General features: G+C 40.9%; 1 protein-coding gene across 1 annotated transcript in view; it reads right to left on the reverse strand.

Annotated features, from left to right (window-relative positions):
• Nucleotides 1-22723, reverse strand: part of LOC110677245 (neural cell adhesion molecule 2-like) — a 103438-nt gene that overhangs the window by 14448 nt on the left and 66267 nt on the right. The window contains exons 2-5 of the mRNA XM_021848348.1: nucleotides 18602-18994; nucleotides 18066-18197; nucleotides 7845-7994; nucleotides 7575-7771 (exon numbers count right to left, since the gene is read on the reverse strand). Of these exons, the coding sequence (XP_021704040.1) occupies nucleotides 7575-7771; nucleotides 7845-7994; nucleotides 18066-18197; nucleotides 18602-18994 (872 nt within the window). The remainder of the gene's footprint in view (nucleotides 1-7574; nucleotides 7772-7844; nucleotides 7995-18065; nucleotides 18198-18601; nucleotides 18995-22723) is intronic.

Genomic DNA, 22723 nt, shown 5'->3' on the forward strand with positions numbered 1-22723 from the left:
GCTGCACCGCAGGTATCAAGAACTGATACTGCGGGCTTGGCAATTTGACCTACTGAAGGCTCAGGCCCTATCAGCTAGCACCAGCTGGGATTGCGGACGAAAGGGCCGAACCTGCCCCGAACAACCAGAGGCTCGTATCCAACCCAGTAGGCCGGCGCCACGACAGCAGCGCTACCAGGATGTTCTCCCCGCGGCCACTGTGTCAGGTGGAATGTTAGTTCCCCATGGCACCTATTGACCCAGGTATCTAACCTCGGAATCAACCTGTGAGTCCACACTCCCTTGGTGGAACTGTCCCACGCACGCTGCCATTTGACCATGGAGGCCAGTCTGGCAGTCCTGCGTATGCCTCTTGTGCCGCGCCTTTCGAAACACTCTATGTCTTCCATGATAAGGATACCAATAGGCATCATACCGGTGATGACACAAAGTGCATCGTGTGACACGGTACGGTACGCGCTCGCAACCCTCAGGCACATTAGCCTATAAGTACTCTCTAGCTTGCTACGGTAGCTATCGGTACTCAAAGCCGGGCCATCATACCTCAGTATGGACGAGGCAACACTGGCCAGACGCTTACGCTTACTGGCGTACACCGCAGAGCTATTGGACATCATCCGGGACAGTGCCATAATAGCTGTGGAGGCTCTATTGCAGGCATAATCGACATGGCTACCGAAGGTAAGCTTATCGTCGATCATCACCCCCAAGTGTTTGACAGAGCGCTTCGAAGTGATCGTGCAGTCGCCTACACTGATCACCGCTTGCTGCACCGACTTTCGATTGTCGACAACAACAGCCCCGAGCAACACACATGTTATAATTGTGTATTATCAACTTAAATATGACTAAATTTGGTTATATATCAGTTGATAATACACAATTATAACATATGTGTTGCTGGGGGCCTCAGTTTTGTGGTGAGCCAATTCCAGTTTCCTGGAGCTCATCCACTCCTCCACAATTGCGATCGAGTGGGCTGCAGTCAATTCCACTTCTTCGATCGATTCACCGTAGACCTCCAGCGTAATATCGTCGGCAAAGCCAACGATGACCACACCCGCCGGGAATTTTAATCTCAACACCTCGCCTTACATGACATTCCATAACACCGGACCCAGGATGGAACCTTGCGGGACTCCTGAGGTTATGTGAAAGCACTTCCGACCCATCTCTGTGTCATAGACTAATACCCGATTCTGGAAGTAACTTCCGAGAATCTTGTACAGGTACTCGGGTATCCCCAGACGCAGGAGCGCATCAGCAATAGCCGCCCAACTGGCACTATTAAATGCGTTCCTTACATCCAGAGTCACTACTGCGCAGTAGCGAATACCCCTCCTCTTACGCTGGAGTGCTATCTCAACGGTTTTCTTAACCGTCAGAATAGCGTGTACGGTGGACCTCCCTTTCCGGAAGCCGAACTGGTTGCTTGAGAGACCATTTACACCCTCAGTGTACCTCAACAGTCTGTTGAGGATGATTTTCTCGAGCTCCTTCCCCACCGTGTCAATCAAGCATATTGGTCTATAAGCCGACGGGTCACCGGATGGCTTCCCCGCCTTTGGCAATAGTACCAGACTCTGCCTCTTGCACACATCTGGAAATACTCCCTCGTCCAGGCATATCTGCATAGCAGATCTGAACATACCGGGAGCCTCCAAGATTGCGACTTTGAGGGCCAGGTTCGGAACTCCGTCCGGACCTGGTGCCTTCCCCATGCTTAGGGATTTTGCAATCCCTACAAGTTCCTCATCGGTTACCCTATCCTCATCGCCAGCCTCAATCCCCGGCTGTTCTACGAAAGGTGGCCATGGGCTAGGGTTGTGGCGCGGAAAGAGACCCTCGATGATCCCCTCCAGCATCTCTGGAGATTGCTCTGTAGGAGCCATTGCACCTCTTGTCTTCGCCATAACGATCCTGTAGGCATCACCCCAAGGGTTCGCGTTGGCACTCTGACAGAGTCCCTCAAAGCAGGCCTTTTTGCTTGCCCTTATCTCGGACTTCAGCGCGACTTTGGCAGCGGTGAACACCGCCCGTCGTTCTTCACGCTCCTGCTCGGTACGTGCTTGCTGCATCCGCCTCCTGGCCCGTAGGCAGGCACGGCGCAGGTTCGCAATTGCTTGAGTCCACCAGTACGTCGGTGGTCTCCCATTTCTAGGGTGGACTTTCCTAGGCATGGTCGCATCGCATGCACGCGAAAGCACCGCCACCAATTCGTCTCCGCTTAGGCCGAGTAGGTTACGCTCACGACGGAGCGCCTCCCTAAGTACTTCGTCATTGAAGTACGATGTCTTCCACCTACGATGGTTTGGCCTTGACCTAGCCGCTTCCTCTACGCGCTGCCTACTGGTGTTGTAGTCGATACTGTAGCGAACCGCCAGGTTGTCGCTGTGAGTGTAGGCATTGTCTACCCTCCAGTTCGAGCTACTCGTTAGGCCAGGACAACAAAAAGTAACGTCGATAATCGACTCCGCTCCGTTTCGGCTGAAGGTACTTTTCGTACCAACATTAGCCAGATCGACATCTAGCACGGCCAGTGCTTCTAGCAGGATTTGACCTCGCTGGTTCGTGATACGGCTTCCCCATTCCACGGCCCAGGCATTGAAGTCACCCGCTATTACTACTGGCCTTCGCCCTGTCAGCACGGTCGTCATACAGTCCAGCATCTGTGTGAACCGCTCGGTCGACCAACTCGGAGGCGCATAGCAGCTACAGAAGAGGACCCCGTTTACCTTGGCGATCACGAAGCCCTCGTAGGTAGTAGACACCAACTCCTGGACCGGGTATTCACCCGTAGGTAGAAGTTCCGTAGCCTTGCCGGAAAGCATGCTGGCGAAAGTATAGTAGCCCGTTGGGGTGTCCGGCCATTTGGCCGAAAGCCGTTTGGCCGAACGCCATTTGGACGAATGCCATTTAGCCGAAAGGGTCATTTGGCCGTATGCCGTTTGGCCGAATCATGAACAAAAAAATCAAAATGCTACAACGCTGATGTGTAGGATTCACAAGTGTGACCCAATAACTGATAAGCTAATTAATTTGTTGATTTTTATGATGTGACGGGACGTCATGTTTGTCACTATATAAGAGATCCAAGAGAATTATAACATCGACCCTTTTATTCAGGACGAAGTTGTGAACTCCACACTACACGTTAAAACTCTGAGGTGATTATTGTCGCCACTGGATTATCAATGGTGTAATAAGGTTTCAAGTGTTTTTAATGATTTCATCAGAATTTTTTCCTTCTTTTAAACATAGGCTATTCTTTCTAGTTATACTGGTTCCATTACTATCGGCAATGATTGTATTTGATTATATTTAAATTGGGAATTTTTCCTTTTTTAAATCATCGGCAATTCTTTGTTGTTGTACTGGTGAAATAAATTATTATATGCATTGCACTTGTTTTAATTTTCATAAGAGATTTATCCTTCTTTTGTTCATATGCTGTTCTGTCAAGAAAGAAATATTTTTCATAATTTATTTAATTAAAGCTTAAAATACGTTCTTTTCAAAACATATATTTTTAGCTCAAGGGTTAACTTACACACTCCGAAAAAATCATGCAATTTTACGTCTTTTGGATGCACATAAAAGAAGCGAGCCAAATGACGTGAATTTGTGTCTCATTTTAAATACGATGGTGTCTGATTCGGGAAATGTCAATTATAGCGGCATCATTTCCATGTCCTTCATCATGTAAAATTACATTTTTCTTTCAATACATCTTTCAGAACTCATTTTTACGTCATATCATCACTTACATAATGTGCCTTTCAGTCATAATGTGAATTACGTCCGGAGTGATTTTCATTATTTTTAAGAGTGTAGATGAGATGTCATTCTCCTCCAAGATTAAAATTACAACTTGGGAACTGAACACTGCACCGTTTCTTGAATATAGCAATAAACGACTCGGTGAACACTTACGTCAAAGAAGTACATTGTTTCTCCGTTGTGAAAAGAAGAAGCCAAGACTTGTTGATGTCAGAACTATGACATATATTAGTTTAGTACGATTCGAGGGATCGAAGCAAGCCGATCCAGCAGAAGGACGAATAAGTTTTAAACTGTTTCAGTTACTGTTAAAAGTTAACTACAAACGCGATGCCAAAACATCTTCTGGTGGCTATTACCACTAGCATAGCATTGACCAACTGCTTACATTTAGGATGTTCTTCTTTCAGCTCTGACTGTTTCTTCAACACTTAAAAGCTTATGTATATCAATGATGATATTTCTTATTTTTATGAATAAGCTGAATAAGTTCTTTGAAATTCATAATAAATCCATGCTAACTGTAGTTCACTTTTGTTTTCAATTTCGGTCAAACGGCATTCGGCCGAATGGCGTTCGGCCAAATGACCCTTTCGGCCAAATGGCGTTCGGTCAAACGGCATTCGGCCAAATGGCGTTCGGCCAAACGGCATTCGGCCAAATGGCATTCGGCCAAATGACCCGGAACCCCCGTTGGCTTCTAAGTGGTATCTTAGCCTCCGATTTACCATCCTGTCCATCACTTTTCCAGCACAGCAGGTCAAAGAAATCGGTCGAAATTTTGTTGGGTCGCGGGTGAGGATGTTAGCTTTAGGTATGGGCACTACTAGACTTTCTTTCCAAGCTGGAGGGAAATCTTTATTGGTTTAGATCTTGTTGTAGAGATCTTACAGCGCAAGTTTTCCGACACTGGGCAGGTTTTTGAGAAGCGGATATCCGACTTCATCGGGAACAAGCCGCAATGGCATCTTCAGAGAAGTTGTTCGCATAAAGTACACCTGAGTTGAATAAAAAATTTCAATAAATTCATACAAGGTGAATTAAAGTTAAACTTGGTCAAAAACCATTTTATTGTTTTATTTAAGGTGATTATAGAACAAAGTCACACCTCAAATTTTCAAGAGCACAAGACTTGAGAACCAAACAGTGCTTCGCGTTGAAAATCTATCCCATTGTTCACCACCAGCGAGCAAGCAATTTGATTGGTTTTCAATGCGAACTGTTGTCAGGTTCTCCAGTCTTCTGCACTTGAAAATTCAAGGTTTGGCTTCGTTTTATAATCGCCTTAAACCAGCAAATGCCCGCGATGAGAATAAGTTTATTCGGAACTTCTAAGTAGGGTACAAATTATTTTGCGAAAACTTGCGATAGATCATTTCCAACGTGTTTGAATGTGTACAGAGTGCAATTCTAATAATAATAATAATCCTGTGATGCGCTATGCAATTGCATTGCAATCGCAGTAGCCATGAATTGGATCCCGAGAAGGAACAAAAAACTTGCTCCTATCTTCTTCTTCATCTTCTTTCTGGCGGTACTTCCCAATTGGGACATAGCCTGCTTCTAAGCAGGCAGGTGTTTTTATGAGCACTTCCGCTTCCTCTAAATGTTTGGAGGGCCATAGTGCACAGTAGACCTGCTCACTTTTTGGAAAAAGTTATCCGACTCTCTGTGCTACACAAAATTCTGAACTTATTTATCAAAACAAGTTATCTGTCCAAAAATGAGCCAAATTGGTAAAGTATAAGAGGTGTATCAAATCAATTTTGTGGTTTTTTGGACTTTTTCCCCGAAATGCGTTCCTGAAACTCAGAAAAATCATTGAAAATTCGAAAATACCACTAGCCTTTTGCTAATACAATAGTTTGTATGAGCCGTAATACCATGGAGTCACTCACGCCCCCTTTTCAGCGTCATAGAATTTGAATAAGCCCGTGCAATTCGATCATTGATGCGATGCTTGATAGATTATAACTATTAGCTTTATTTAGGTTATCAGTACGATGTTGGTTTACTCTTCAAAGACTGGAACACTCATTAGAGTTCTAGTTCTCAAGGATGTTGCTACGCTGATTTAACTTGAGTCATCACTTGTAGTTGCTTTTATATATTAAAAGGCAGTTCTTCCTGTAACGTGCTTTTTTAGAATGGTGCTGTATTAAGGAACAAAAGATTTCATCCCGTGTAAGTGAAATTTGAGCATGAAAATGTTCCAAATTGGGTCAAATAGTTACAAATCTTAGCTTGGTTGGTGTAAAAAAAGAAAAAAAAGATTATCTCTTGTACTTGAACCTTGAATCTTCTGATCCTCAGGCCCAAACATTACCATCGACTCTATATTAAGCCGATGACGAAAGCCTGTAGGGTTCAAAGACATGACGTCTAAATCATGGGTAACTGTGGTTTTCATAGAGTCTATTTGTGTTGGCAACCCTATGAGATTTTAGGGTATAGTGTGAAACACTTTCAATTATTTCGAAGTGAAATTCAATTCTCACATGAAAATGATGTATGAACGATATGTTCATAACACTCAGATCAAGTAGATAGTTGAATTGGATACAAAATAAAATAAGATTTTTATCGAAATTCATATGGCAAACTGGAAAAATATATTGCTTTTTTCGAGATTTTTTGACTAATTACGTTAAAAACACAATGAAGAAGAGGTCAAAACACCCTAGTGTCTTCGGCAAAGTGATAGACTATTGTGTTAGCAAAAGGCTAGTGGTATTTTCGAACCATTTTCAATGATTTTTCTAAATTTCAGGAACGCATTTCGGGGAAAAAGTCCAAAAAAACCACAAAATCGATTTGATACACCTCAACAACTTTACCAAACCGGCTCATTTTTGGACAGATAACTTGTGTTGATAAATAAGTTCAGAATTTGATGTGGCAAGGGTAGAAAATGTGAACAGGTCTAGTGCACAGTTTAGCTTAGAGTCCTTCTCTGGTACTCGAACGCCCCTGACATGGGGAACAGATGCTGTTGTGAGCCGCTCCTAACATGAAGTACAGACGCTCCAGGTTTACAGAAGTAAAGTCCCCTCTCTTCCCTGTCAGCATACGACCAAAATTCTTACCGGGTTGGTTGACCGATCTTCCGTAAGGTTGCCCGCATTTACCATAAAACTATATTATGTATACATATTTCTTTATAAAAAAATAAGATGCGACAAACGAAATGAAGCACCTACACGTAAATGAAAAACCGAATTTAGTACTACACAGACTAGTCGAGTCTAGTACACGACACTGAAGACGGCCTTACAGTTGACATCGAAATACACGTACCTATCTGTCAAAGGATACAAACTCTAGTGGAATTAAATAGTATAGTACTAAATTCGGGTTTTCATCTATTCTGAAATGAAGAATAGCATTTAGTATCCACTTAAGTTGATCTACTGAACAACTTTTCAACCACGAAAGAAAGGCAATTTATTACCGATTAGCACTTGATGAGTTCTAGCTTATCTCGTGCACTATTTTTACCCACTCTTCAACACGCTAATCCAGACTCACACATCGAACAACGAAAAGAAGAGAATTCACAGAGCAACATTAAACTTCACCCTACACAAATTGAAGGTTGAACAAATTTTCAATTTATACTTAGTGCAGAAATTGTTCACAGTCGATCAAGCATGGGATGAACTTGTGCATGTCTGAAAGGGTTACTGCCAATTTATGTCGGTTCAGAAGTGTTCTGTTATATGTATAAGCGTGTGATAAAACCACATGCGGCCCGAGGCACGAACACGAAGAAAAAAAAAACGATAAGTACTCACCTGCAGCATGGAAACGTGCGGACCGCTGAAGATGAGGTGATTTTTATGGGAAAACTTTTTATTGTGGGACGACCAGGTAAAAGTGGCCGGCGGTTCGGCCACGGCATCACAGGTCAAATTAACCGCACCTCCCACGTAGCCATAGGTGACGTTACCCCACGAGTAGCCTCCTCGGGGTTTCTGGAAGTAGGGTTTGTCTGCGAATGCAGGGAGAATCATATTTCCACGTAAATTGAATGGCAATTAAGACTGGGGGGTTCAAATACGTACGTTTGATGTTTAGTCGGATCGTTTTCTCCTCGAAGCTGCTACCGGAAGAGGAAACCTGAAACGCCTTGCACGTGTATTCGCCACTATCGTTCTTCGTAACCTTTTTGACGAGCAACCCATCGGCTAATGCTGTGTACTTAGCGTTCGGAGCTGTGGATGAGAAAACGATGGAAGAGGTGTGGTTCATTAGAGATGTTACGAGGCTGTAGTTTAAAGCATCTTGCTTGCTTTTCAAATGCGGCATGGAACGGGAAAGGGGAAGGCTGTTCGTTGAAATACTCGGTAATAATCGATTTATATGTTCGAATTGAGTTTTATTTCCGAAGCTTTAAATTTTAAATGGGTTTTAACATTTATGGAATAAGTAAATGAAAACCCGAAATAAGTACTATACCATTTAATTCCACTATAGTTTGTATTCTTTGACAAAAACGCGTATTTTGATCTCAACTGTAAGGCCGTCTTCAGTGTCTTGTACTAGTCGAGTCTAGTACACGACACTGAAGACGACCTTACAGTTGAGGTCGAAATACCCGTATCTGTCAGAGGATACAAACTCTAGTGGAATTTAATGGTATTGTACTAAATTCGGCTTTTCATTTACTTATATTCCACTAAACAGCTCGAAGGTTAATTATCATTAAACCTTGGTTTTATTCTAAGATATGAGCGGTTCCACAGAAAATAACGACTTTGTTTCCCAAAATTTCATTTTTATATTTTTTGATTTGGATGAAATTTTGCACATGCTTTCTTTATGCCCAAAAATGCCGTAATCGTATTTTTGATTTTTTTTTTATTTTTTTATACATTGAAGAAGACAAAAAACGAAGTCTTTTGCAGAGTGAGTCAAGATGGAGAAATCATGGATTGAAAAGTTATGATTTTTTAAAAGAAGGTGAATTTTTGAAAATGGTCATAAAAATTTTTTAAATGTTTTTCAACTCGATTTTATGAAAGTACGCAAAATTTAAAACAAAAAAGGTATACGGGAAAATCAGGCTAACTTTTACCGTTTTAAAGATACAGCGATTTTAATACAAAATTATGATATAATATTCAATTTTCGGTCATTTTCGAATGTTTTTTGAGGCTCATAAGCCTAGAAATTTGTTCATTGTCTGAAAGAGCAGATAATTTTTGACTAAAATGTTTGAAAAAATATTGACCATTGCACGAATTTTTAGATTCTAATGAAATTGTTCATGTGCTAGAGACAATTTGCACACTCACTAACATCAGCAGGCGTATGCCTCGAAAGCCATTTATGACGTTTCAAAATAATTCCAAGCAGTGAAATAGATTGCTTGAAAACTTCTATTCAGTTATGTTTATTAGAAAGTAACCAGCATTGGTATAGAAAAGTGCCTACCGTATTCCCTACTACACCCCATAAACAAACTCCATTTCCCTTGTCCCTTTACCTGGGTTCTTAAAATCACGAACGGCAGCCAATAGTGGTTTTCACGCCCGAGTGTGTTGGTGACCCAGCAGCTGTAATAAGGATGGGCATATTATTTTCTTTGTGAAGATATTATCTGATGATCCACAATGATAGCATCATCTAAATCGTCTTCGGAATCAGATAGCCGTTTCCGCAGATGCAGGACGCAATCGATTAGCGATTCGGCATCTAGTGGAAGAACTTTTAGCAACTTCATCCTCCTCACTGCCCAACGGCTCTCCCAACTATTTCACGTTGAGGATCGAACTTAACTCATCATTTAGAGGTATACCGGGTATACATTCTGCACAAGCCATTGTATCTTTCTTTCGGTGGCATTTCTGGACCGAGTAAATTTAGTTCATCATTTGAAAAGTTATGCTAATCATTCCTCCAAATCTAAACAAAGACGGGAAAAGTTAGTATCAAAGCATGCTATCAAACTCTTATACGTGGATGTGTGAGGTGTGCAAATGTTCACTGTGCATATATTTTCTGCACAGTAGTCTAATAAGGTGCAAAATGCTCAATATTGATTTGGTAATTTTTTATGGTATGAGGCGAAATGAAAAATGTGCCCTGTAAAAATGTTTTTTTTTTGTTAACGAAACACAACTTCAACATTCAACATTGTGATATATTGATATGTAATTATCAAGAAAATATGGAACAAAATGTTAAAAGTTAAAAAAAAAAACAAAATAACGAATATGAAGCAATCAATACGTGAAATGCATTTATATCGATTTAAGATAATGAAATATTTCCATTCGAAACAGCATTATCACGACATCAGCAAACATGTCCAAAAGAACAGCAGTATCAAGCAGTGATGACTTATCAAGTAGTGAAGAGGAAGATGTTTGCATGGAAGAGGAGACAACAGAAGCATCAGCATCAGCAACTTCAATACAGTCAACGGATTCCAATATGAATATTCCTAGTCAGGTGTCATTGGAAGTAACGTCAGCAACTTCAATAGAATGAATTAACTCCAACTTGAATGTTTCTAGTAAGAGGACCGCATTTATGGGGCCCCCACAAAACTCGACAAACATTATATATGGGTGAACTTTTACGAATAATGAGAATCAATGCAAGCAATCAAGAATATTTGGAATTACACAATATGAAAGATAAAAGTTGTTCCATAAATCCGGAATAATGGGTGAAATGTATGCAAATAAACTTATATGAAATTACTAAAACAACATATTCGTAGCACCTACTTCCAGCACAGCCTTCCGTACCGATACACCTGGAGATCACCACAGCAGACAGAATCGCAAATCGACCACGTGCTGATTGATGGTCGGCACTTCTCCGACATTATCGACGTCAGGACCTATCGTGGCGCTAACATCGACTCTGACCACTATCTGGTGATGGTCAAACTGCGCCCAAAACTCTCCGTCGTTAACAACGTACGGTACCGACGGCCGCCCCGGTATGACCTAGAGCGGCTCAAGCAACCGGATGTCGCAGCGGCATACGCGCAGCAACTCGAGGCTGCATTACCGGAAGAGGGTGAGCTGGACGAAGCCCCTCTTGAGGACTGCTGGAGAACAGTATAATCAGCCATCAACGATGCAGCTGAGAGCAACGTCGGGTACGTAGGACGGAGTCGACGGAACGATTGGTTCGACGAGGAGTGCCAGGAGGTTTTGAAGGAGAAGAATGCAGCGCGGGCGGTCATGCTGCAGCAAGGGACCCGGCAGAACGTGGAACGCTATAAACGGAAACGGCAACAGCAGACCCGCCTCTTTCGGGAGAAAAAACGCCGCCTGGAGGAGACGGAGTGCGAGGAGATGGAACACCTGTGCCGGTCTCAAGAAACGCTTAAGTTCTATCAGAAGCTCAACGCATCCCGCAACGGCATCGTGCCGCGAGCTGAGATGTGCAGGGATAAGGATGGGAGCACGAGCGTGAGGTGATTGAAAGGTGGTAGCAGCACTTCGACGAGCACCTGAATGGCGCTGAGAGCATAGGCAATGAAGGACGGGACAACGGAGGAAATGCCTTCATCAGTACTGCGGAAGATGGAAACCAACCAGCCCCCACTTTGAGGGAGGTTAAGGATGCCATTCACCAGCTCAAGAACAATAAAGCTGCTGGTAAGGATGGTATCGGAGCTGAACTCATAAAGATGGGTCCGGAAAGGCTGGCCATTTGTCTGCACCGGCTGATAGGCACAATCTGGGAAACAGAACAGCTACCGGAGGGGTGGAAGGAAGGGCTAATCTGCCCTATCTACAAGAAAGGCGACAAGTTAGATTGTGAGACTTTCGAGCGATCACCATTCTAAATGCGGCCTACAAAGTATTATCCCAGATCATCTTCCGTCGTCTGTCACCTGTAGTAAACGAGTTCGTGGGAAGTTATCAAGCCGGCTTCGTTGACGGCCGATCGACAACGGACCAGATCTTTACTGTACGGCAAATCCTCCATAAATGTCGTGAATACCAGGTCCCAACGCATCACCTTTTCATCGATTTCAAGGCGGCATACGACAGTATCGACCGCGTAGAGCTATGGAAAATCATGGACGAGAACAGCTTTCCCGGGAAGCTCACGAGACTGATAAGAGCGACGATGGAAGGTGTGAAAAATTGTGTGAAGGTTTCAGGCGAACAGAAGGTGCGCTAGAAGGTGTTGTGCGGAGAGCCGGGCTTAACAGCCGGGGTACGATTTTTACGAGATCCAGTCAATTTGTTTGCTTCGCGGATGATATGGACATTGTCGGCCGAACATTTGAAAAGGTGGCAGACCTGTACACCCGCCTGAAACGCGAGGCAGCAAAAGTTGGACTGGTGGTGAATGCGGCCAAGACAAAGTACATGCTAGCTGGTGGGGCCGAGCGCGACAGGGCTCGCCTAGGTAGCAGTGTTACGATAGACGGGGATACGTTCGAGGTGGTCGACGAGTTCGTCTACCTTGGATCCTTGCTGACGGCTGACAATAACGTTAGCCGTGAAATACGGAGGCGCATCATCAGTGGAAGTCGGGCCTACTATGGCCTCCAGAAGAAGCTGCAGTCAAAAAAGATTCACGCCCGCACCAAATGTACCATGTACAAAACGCTCATAAGGCCGGTAGTCCTCTACGGGCATGAAACGTGGACGATGCTCGAGGAGGACCTGCAAGCACTTGGAGTCTTCGAACGTCGGGTGCTTAGGACGATCTTCGGCGGTGTGCAGGAGAACGGTGTGTGGCGGCGAAGGATGAACCACGAGCTCGCCCAACTCTACGGCGAACCCAGTATCCAGAAGGTGGCCAAAGCTGGAAGGATACGATGGGCAGGGCATGTTGCAAGAATGCCGGACAGCAACCCTGCAAAGATGGTATTCGCTTCGGATCCGGTTGGTACAAGAAGGCGTGGAGCGCAGCGAGCTAGGTGGGCGGATCAAGTGCGTATCGATTTGGCGAGCGTGGGGCAGAACCGAGGATGGAGAGATGCGGCCACGAACCGAGTATTGTGGCGTGAAATTGTTGATTCAGTGTTATCTGTGTAGATGTTAACTAAATAAATGAATGAAAACAACATATTAGAACATCAATAATGAGATTCTGTTGACTTCGCGAGAAAAAGAAGACGATTTGAAAAGATTCATAAACGATTTGGATAAACACGTAGAGTGACATTCTTTTGCTTAAATTTCTTTCGATATTCTAACGTGGATTCTGCTACTATAAGGAATGCTCTCTCAAAGAAGTTAAGGACTAGGTTTGAATGCAATTTATTCATTCTATATTATATTTATACGACAGTGTTGCTGCTTGTAATATTGTATGTATTTCTTTCATAACTTTCTCAAGGGGTTTCATGAAAATTCAAGTATTTTTTCAAAAATTCAGAGATAATTCCGAAGACTTTACCAGGAGTTCATTAAGTTATTATTGCAAGTAGAATTCTTCAATTTTTTTTTAAGATGTCTCAAGAAATTAACCTGAATTTTTCCAAGGATAACCAAAAAAATACCTTAGAAATTCCATCAGGAATTTCTTTATAGATTCTTTTATTTATTTTCCAAATCTAATTATTCAAGATTTTATCCGAAGATTCATCCATCGATTTTCTAAGCTTATCCTACAATGTTTCCGTTGAGAACACCTTCAAACATTTTTTGGGAGATCTCATTGAGTAACAACTAGAGAATTTAGTCAAAGGGTTAGTGAAAAGATATCTGAAGGAGCCCCTAGTATAGTATTTGGAAAAAAAATATGTAATCTGGGAGAACTGGTAGTGAAACCTCTACAAAAAATTCTAGAGAGATCCACGTAGGAGTTCATGGACAAGATTTCTTGATGTTTTTCCTCAGCGAATATGAGACAAAATTCTTGAAGAACTTGCTGAATTGCCGCGTTATATTCTTTGAATTTTTCTCTGGATCCTGTAGAATTTTTCATCATGATTTATTGCAATCAGAACAATCAAGACTTTAAAGACCATTTTGGTTAAAATGGAGACTTTAGAGACCTCCCATTAAATATAGGAACTTTAAAAAATCAAACAGAGACCAAGTCTCTAGAAAAAGACCTGCTTCCAGCCCAACACCAAATTCTGCTACTCAAAACTGATAAGTAAATCTGTATTTTAAACAATTTGAATAATAAAACATGAATAGAATAAGCTAAATTAGAATAAAGTTACCTACAAGAAGGTAATAGCCAAATGGATTCTTATTGCTCACGAATAAACTCAAAAAAAAAAATGATTTTGACCTAAACATATGAAATCTAAAAGGATACTTAAAATATTAAAGATTATTTCAAATTTAAAATTGGTATACATTCATAAGAGATCTCAAGCATTTTTGAACGTTATAAAATAGTTCGACTTCTGATAATGTAAGCCTTACAAAGAACATTAACCCTCTAATACCCAACCCCGCCTTTAGACGGGGTACACTTTGGAATTTTGTGTATTTTTTCGTAGCTCGCAAATCAAAATGATTTTATTTTTGGCTTATACCTTGACTCATAACACGCATATAAGAAAAGTTTTTTATGACTTTTGAAACTTTTTTGTATTTTTAGAAATTGTTTGAAAAATTGCATTCTTATATAACCTACAAACGCCTGGGCTTCATTTAACGTGTAATATTAAAAATCGTACCTTTTATATTTTTCCACGATTAACCTATCACAAACGAAGAGCCTGGTGGTTTTAAAATCATTTCAAACCTGTTTTTCCGTTAGTTACACGGAAAATAAAATACGCTCCGAAAAAAAAATTAAAAAATTAATATTTTTAAAAATATCGTAACAATTTAAATTTTTATTGTTGCCAAAAATTAACAACTAGAAAAGGCTTCAAGAAAAATGAAAAAAGCTAGGGATGTTCAAAAATAAAAATTATAAAAATCAAAAACCAAAATTTAAAAACTTGCGAATAAAAATAAATAAGTGCCCAAAACGTGTTAAGAACGATTTTAGATAACGAAAAATAATACTAAAATCGAAAATAAAAATTTGGGTATTAGAGGGTTAAAATATATTTAGTCTATTCCTAGGTATCAACACTTGGGAAAAGGGCCCCCACCAGACAATGCACAATGGTCGGGCTCCATATAAAGGGGCGGCCAAAACTACCAAAAACTTTTTTGAGATTTTTATGATTTTTTTAATTTTAAAATATACCTCATGTGTTATATTATTATGATCCTTAATTGAAATTGAACTAAAATTTAAATTTCTATGATTTTTATGACGGCAAACAGGCTGAAGTCAAAAAATTGAAAAATGTAACAATAAAATAAAGCACAAAATTTATAATTTAGAAATGCAATATTTCCCCAAAGTTACCCACTATCTGAAAGCTTATGGTTCAACGCTTTTATCGAGCATGAGGATGAAAAAAAATATTTGGTTTAAGTTTCAATACTATTCAATATTACATTTAAGTTATTTTGGTGATTTTGAATATGAAAAACAACTCTTGTCGCGTCATGTCGCCGCCATTTCGAATATTGCACATCAAAAAGCATCCTTAGATCTTACAAAAAACCTTTAAAATTTTTGCAGAAATTTGCTGATTTGCAAGTTAGAGCTATTTGAATAATTCAATATTTTACATATATTTTGACGATATTTTTCATACAAAGTTTATTTAAAATTTATTTAACCACTATTCATACACATTTTGATCAAACTCAATCAAATATAAACAAAATTTGTGCTTTCAGCCCGGTTTGATAACAATTTTAAATAAAAATAAATATTTTTTTCAAAGTTACGTAATTTGTGAATAATCCCTTCTGAAACAACAAAAACGCCAAATAACATATTCAGATTACATATTTCATCGATTAAGGCGATAAAAATAGTTTTGGCCAAACTTCACTTTTTTTCCGACCATTGTGCAATGGTCCCGGGCCCCCACATTCGTAAATCCGGGCCTGGACACGTCCCTGAATACATCCAAAAACTGAATATCGATATTTTCAATGAGTCAATATCAAGTAAACTCGTAGCGCCGATCGATAAGACAAAAAATAGTTCTACTAAATATGTCACGAGATAGTCAACAGCATTAGACAAAACATCTTTGCGCTAAATAAGGAAGCTTAATTGGATGAAAATAGAACCGGCGAATTCTATGAAATAATTGGGCAGCTCAAAGAAAAGTTTAGAGGTGAAGGGACGACAAGGGCAGAGCAATTCCAACTCTTAACTGTATTGCCTAAATCATGGACAGCCGAGAAAATCAAGAACACATTTGATACAACTTTATACACGGCAACGGAAGCAAAACAATTACTGAACAACTTTTCTAGTCTTAGCCAATTTAAGAAAAACTATGATATAGATGTTGAATGGCATTTTTTCGCAACATCGCATGGCAAAGGGCCCTGCGATGCATTAGGGGGAACTATAAAACGCATGGCTTCAAGGGCTAGTCTAGCTAAAGAACGTGAACATCCCATCAAAAATGTCAAAGAATTATTTGATTGGGCTCAAAAGCGAAAGGAGGAGCAACTTACACAAATTTTCTTTTCTTATGCAACTACAACAGAGTATAAACATATCAAGGAGCAGCTTAATGAACAATATTCGAAAGCAATAACTATTCAGGGAACATAAAAATACCATTCATTCATTTCAGTTTCCGTAGATAAAATAGAAGTGTTTAATCTTCAGGGAACTAGCGGACTCTGCCTTCACTTTCCTTTGATGGTCTATTTCTATGGATTCACACTTTCAACGCAGAATTGCTTGCACGGTAGATTTAAACAAAGTTTTATTCTTATTCACTAGCAACTCGCGCATTTATTCTTAAGATTAAAAGTTTGTAACTTAATTTATTGGTTTTAACTTAATCTAGCAACATAACAACGAGAATTGACATTGATCACAACAAACTAACGAAAACGTAGATTCGACACGATGGGTCACTGTGGGTCACACGCCTTACGACGACGGAGGATCGATCTGCACTGCTTCGGTTGGGGTATTTGATCAGAGCCAAGCGTGTAGTGTGTCATCCCTCTCTCTTCCATGCCGGTCATGTATTGAGTAGATGTGGATGATGAACAACAGAGAACTTCGTCTCACACATGTAGGGTCACCTGGTCTATGTGTACTGACCAATCGATGGTTGATCATCGAGTGACTACGTTGGTGATAGATGGGTGACAATCCACAGATAAGAGGACATGATATCCAACAAGAAGTTATGCAATTTTCAAATTGTAATGATAGTTAAAAAATTGTAAACATTATGAAAAAGTAAGAAATCTGTATCGAAATAGGACGCTCCATCATTGTATAAGAACATGAAATAAAATGCTTCAGAAAAAAATATTCTTTATTTTATCAACTCGAAAAACATCGGAAAACAACCAAAAGTTGTGAATTTTCAGTAAATTTAATTTTAAAATCGCTGTATCTCGGAAACGGTAGCAATGAGCAAAATTTTCTCATAGACCTTTTTTGTTGCAAATTTTGCGTACTTTCATAAAGTCGGATCGAAAACCATTCAAAAAGTTTATATACACCATATTGAAAAATCAACCTTTTTTTTAGGAAATCATAACTTTTTTGTCCATGATTTCTCCATCTTGACCCACTATGCAAAAGACTCAATTTTTTGTCTACTTTAAAATATATAAAAAAAACATTTTTGAGAAAATGGATGTTTAAGCTTTATTTCGAAATGAAAAAAAAATACAACACTTTTTTACAGTGTATACTTTTTCCAGATAGTACCAACAATAACCTAAAACTTTGCGGAAGACACCAAACCGATCAGACAAATAGTTTCTGAGTTTTATTTTTTGAAAATTGTTAAGGTTTTTTCTTAGGCCCTTCTCAAAAGTAACGCTAGGGTAAAAATGGCGAACCGATGATGCAAATAGGCATTTTTGGGTATAAAGAAAGCATATGCCAAATTTCAGCCAAATCAAAAAATACAAAAGTAAACCGACATTCGAATTCAAATGGAACCGCTCTTCTATGGTTCAGCCATCGATATACTCACCCATTATAAAGGTGAAACGTCTGACAAATATGGATCAAAAATCGCCAAACAAAGAAACTTTGTCATCTCTCTTTGATCTGAATCAAAATTCTACACCTGAAACAACCAGTCCGGTGCATGAGTCACAAAAAGGTAACCAAAGACAAACGATTCTAACATAATTTTCTTCACTGCAAAGTCAGATGGAAAAACACAAACGCCTTTGAAAACCGGAGGCGGAGGAGATGAAGGACTTTTCTGCCGCTTTTTGCTTTGGCTGTTTTTTTTTGTCTTCTTTTTTGCCAACAATAATACTCACGGAACAATGGCTGCCCGTTGAAGTACCAAGACACCGATGGCTCCGGATGGCCTCTCACCTCGCAGCGGATGGTGGCGTCCTTATCTTCGGTCGCCGTTTGGACAGTGCTGGTGTCCCGGAACGAGATTGGCTCTGGAAGACATGAATGAGTAATGAGTGCTTTTTGTGCAGGAAGTCACGGTGTGTCTAAAAATATCCATTAGAAAGAATAGTTTTTGAGCATCTTCATTGTGAATATGTCCAAAATTTCAACGGTGGAAACGAAAGTTGTCGTAGTTTGGAAGTTTTGAGGTATTTCGAAGGGTGACACGCTTCAAAAATGTTTTAACAATTCTAAATTCACTGATAAGATGCTTGAATACTATATATTTTAAATGCTGAATTGGTGAGCTTTTATTTCATTAATAACGATGTCAAACACACCGCGAAGCTTAAGTGCCGATGAATTTCCCCGGAGCAAGGTTCGGAAAAAGGGCTACAGTCTGAAGCGAAATTCATGACTCTGCGCTCGGAATTATGAACTCATCTCCACCTACCATTAACTATCATTTTGAAGGATTTTTTCAGCACGGTTCCACCGGCGTCCGCTTCGCAGGTCCAGCTGCCCTGGTCGGCCCGGACGATGGACTCGAACACCAGCAGCAGTGCTCCACCGATCTCTTCGATGTGAACCCGACCTTTGGTGTCGCTGACGATGGTGTTCCTCGGATTGCGCCACTGAAGTCTAACGTCCGGCTGGGAGAACTTGCAAGTCGTTATGCGGGACTGGTTCACAAAGTGCGCTATCTCCTCATCTGGGATGAGTGAAAGAGCTGCCACTGGTTGGTTCGCCGAAGCATTGGACGAAGGACTCGAAGGACTGCCATTGCTGGTACTACTTTTGTTCGCTTTCCCACTGTCCAGCGTGTGGTTTCCGTAGATGGAGGATACTGTAAAAAAGGGCGCAAAAAGGATAAAAAATAAACACGTGTCAGCTTGGCGAATTTTCCGGTACTCGCTAGATTAATCTTTTGCTTTTAGAAGTACATATAGGGAAAGTGTACAGTTATGGCTATAGTGGTTCCCTATTTGGCCATATGTGTTTTCTCGAAAACTTTCACATTTTTAATATTTTTGAATGTTTCAACATGATGATGATGATGATGATGATGATTATTTAGCCACCATCAGCGCAAGGATTTTTGAATGTTTCAACATCAAGATATATTTGATATCAAACTATTTGAACACACAGAATGATTAAAAATTTGAAGATAATCAAATTTTCCCGTATGGCGAAATAGGGAACCACTATGTCCATAACTGGTACACCTACCCTAGCGTACAATTGACTTGCGGCTGATTGTATTATGAAATTTTCTGGAAAATGTGGCATGAGTAGAACGGTAGCAGGACATTTGGCATAAGATCGATTGGCATAAAGGTAGCTTGGAATAACGTCCTTTGAGTCTGAAATCAATCCAAGTAAGCATGGGGATCAAACTGCAAATTATGCAGCTGTTTGGATTAAAACTGAGACTGTGCAAGCCCTTCAAAATTCAATGGGAATTACTATGGGGAAAGCAAGCATTTCATTCAACAGGTCACAGTGTTTGGCCATGTGCTCTTGAAGCTTAGAGCTACACTGATACTGTTGTATAGTGAAAGTATCTCGTAAGCTACAGCTTTACTCTAGATCGTTTGCAAATCGAATCAGACATCACATTAATTATGTTTTGACTTTTATTCGATCGGAAATTCTTCAACAGTGCTCATTTATCTGCTAAACAGACAACATTACTATATTGGGCGAGAAAAATAGCACACACAATCCATGGCTGTCATGTTTTACTTTAAATATCCTGCATTGCCAATCCCGTTACCAATGATAATGGCCTGCGGCCTAGTAACCTTCGCTGCTGCTAGAGGGATGGCAATCAGCAGTACCTACTTCGCACGAAAGAATATCCGCAAACACACCTGGCGACACCCGAGTGGCGATGCCTGCTCCCAAATAGACCACGTGCTAGTTCATGGGCGACATTTCTCAGATGTCATTGATGTCAGGACCTTCCGAGGCCCTAATATCGACTCGGATCATTATCTCGTTGTAGCTAAAATTCGGGCGCGGTTATCCAGCGTCACGAATTCCACAACAAACAGAACGCTGCGCTTCAATATACAACGCTTGTCGACTGATGGGGTAGCTGCGCAATACCGTCAGCAACTAGACGAGCAGTTGGGAAGAATCAACGTTGCTGGAGACGTCGACAGCCTGTGGGACCCTATCCACGAAGCTGTGACAACAACGGCGCGGGAAGTGATCGGCACTGGTCAACGACGAAGACGAAACGACTGGTTCGATGAAGAGTGCCAGAGAGTGACAGACGTGAAGAATGTCGCCAGAAGCCGTATGCTTGTGGCCGGTACCCGACAGAACAGAGAGCGGTACAGGGCAGCGAGAGCCGACGATAAGCGAATCCACCGCTGAAAGAAAAGGCAGCACGAAGAAAGTGTGGTAGCTGACGCTCAAGGAAGCATGAACCGGAATGATATGCGGAGATTCTATGCAACGGTCAATGGTGCGCGGCACAATACCGTACCAGTGCCCGCAGTGTGCAATGATCGAGAAGGGAATTTGCTGACCGATAAAACGGCGGTGGCTGCCAGGTGGAAGGAGCACTTTCAGCAATTATTGAACGGTGGAAATGGAAATGTAGCGAGGAACAGAATGAACATAGATGACGACGATCAAGCTGTGGACCCACCGACCATAGGAGAGGTTAAAAAGGCTATCAGCGAGCTGAAGAACTGTAAGGCTGCTGGGAAGGACGAGATCCCGGTCGAGCTTCTCAAGCACGGAAGCGAGCAGCTTTACCAGTCGATCCACCGAGTACTTCTGAAGGTATGGGAGGACGAAGAATTGCCCGCCGGCTGGTTGGATGGCCTCATCCGCCCTATCTACAAGAAAGGGCACAGACTGGAGTGTGCCAATTACAGAGAAATTGCCCTGCTGAATTCGGCGTACAAAATTCTGTCACGCATCCTGTTAAACAGACTGCGACCGCTGGTAAAACAGGTATTAGTTTAAAAGTCACCCTTAATGAACAAGGTTCTCTGAAATAACTTCTGGGCTCAGGAAGTTGAGGAAGGTTTTCTTGCTAATTTGCCAAACTAATCGAAAAAAAAGGACGGAATCTCTATAGAAATTTGGGAAGGAATTATCGGAGGAAAAATTGTTGTAGTATAAATTGGTGGGAGAACTGAAACAAACTTTTGAAGATTGCATTTTTTAGATTTTTGAGAAAAAACGTGGATGAATTCTTGAAGGAATCTATATGAACTTTTCTTGGAAAAAAGAACCCTTGAGCTATTGTTTTCAAACACTCTGGACTAAATCTTTATTAATTTCCTCGAAAGCAATCTGCAGAAATCTTTGGAAGTTCTCCAAGAGGAACAACTGGCGAATTTGGTTGAAGGATTAGTAAAAAAATATCTAGAAAAAGTTCTAGAATAGTTTTGGAAAAAAAAAATCAAAGAAATACTTGAAAAAATTACTAATTACTTTGGTGTTCTAATGGATTTTCTTGATCAAATTCTTGAGAAATTCTTCTGAGCATCCTTTGAAAAATCGTTGGAAGAATTTCTGGGAGAATCGGTAGAGGAATTTCTGGAATCCCTGAAAGTATACTAAATAACCACAGTTTGAAATCGGTATATCTCAAAATCCAGATAATATAGTAACTTGGGATCTTTGGTAAAGTTGTTCTGGAGCGCTATCTGAAGGTACTTCATTTAATTCGAAATTTGACCGCTAGGTGGCACTAGTAGGCATGGAAGTTTTACTTTTGTTTTGCATATATTTCAGGATCCTGAACATTTAGAAGCATGGTGTCTTCGGGAAAGTTGTTTAGTAATTTAATGACTATCATTGTTCGAGCTAGTTGATTCAAAATTTTGCCACCAGGCGGCGCTAGTGATCATGAAACTTTTGTTTGTAGATATCTCCGGAGCCTGGCCACATAGAAAGATAGTGTCTTCGACAAAGTAGTTCAGAAGCTCAAGGGCTATCATTATTTGAGCCTAGAAATAGGATATTTTGTCACTAGGCGGCGTTAATGGTCATACAAATTTTGTGTTGCGGATACTGCAGGATCTTGACTTTTCAGACAGGCACTGAACTGCTACTACTGAACAACTCTGTCGAAGACACCATCTTTCTGAGTAATCAAGCTCCTGAAAAAACAAATGTTTTATGCGCACTAGCGCCGCCTGGTGGCAAAATTTTGAATCATCTAGCTCATACAATGATAGTACTTAAGTAACCAAGCAACTTTGCCGAAGACGCCATCTTTCTAAGTAGTCAGACTCCTGGAATATTTACACAACCAAGGGTGTTGTATAAATTCGCGCTACCAACGAAAGGTTAAAGCCGCATGAATTAGGGGGTCATCTGTTAGGTGGACTTTTACCACCGGAACAGGCAGTCTGTAGTGTTAATTCTTAGCCAATTGAAACAACCGCTAGCGACACTACGCGGCTATCTAGGCTGATCGGGAAAAGGAAGTTAACATTTGTGATTAACTCCTGACGTGCCCCAAACAGCCTTAAAACAGAATATTTTGGAATAAAAGTTAATCTTTGATCCACAATACGAAGAAAATCTGATCAAAAACAAG

The sequence above is a fragment of the Aedes aegypti genome, chromosome 2, assembly GCF_002204515.2.
Source record: "Aedes aegypti strain LVP_AGWG chromosome 2, AaegL5.0 Primary Assembly, whole genome shotgun sequence".
Taxonomy (NCBI): domain Eukaryota; kingdom Metazoa; phylum Arthropoda; class Insecta; order Diptera; family Culicidae; genus Aedes; species Aedes aegypti.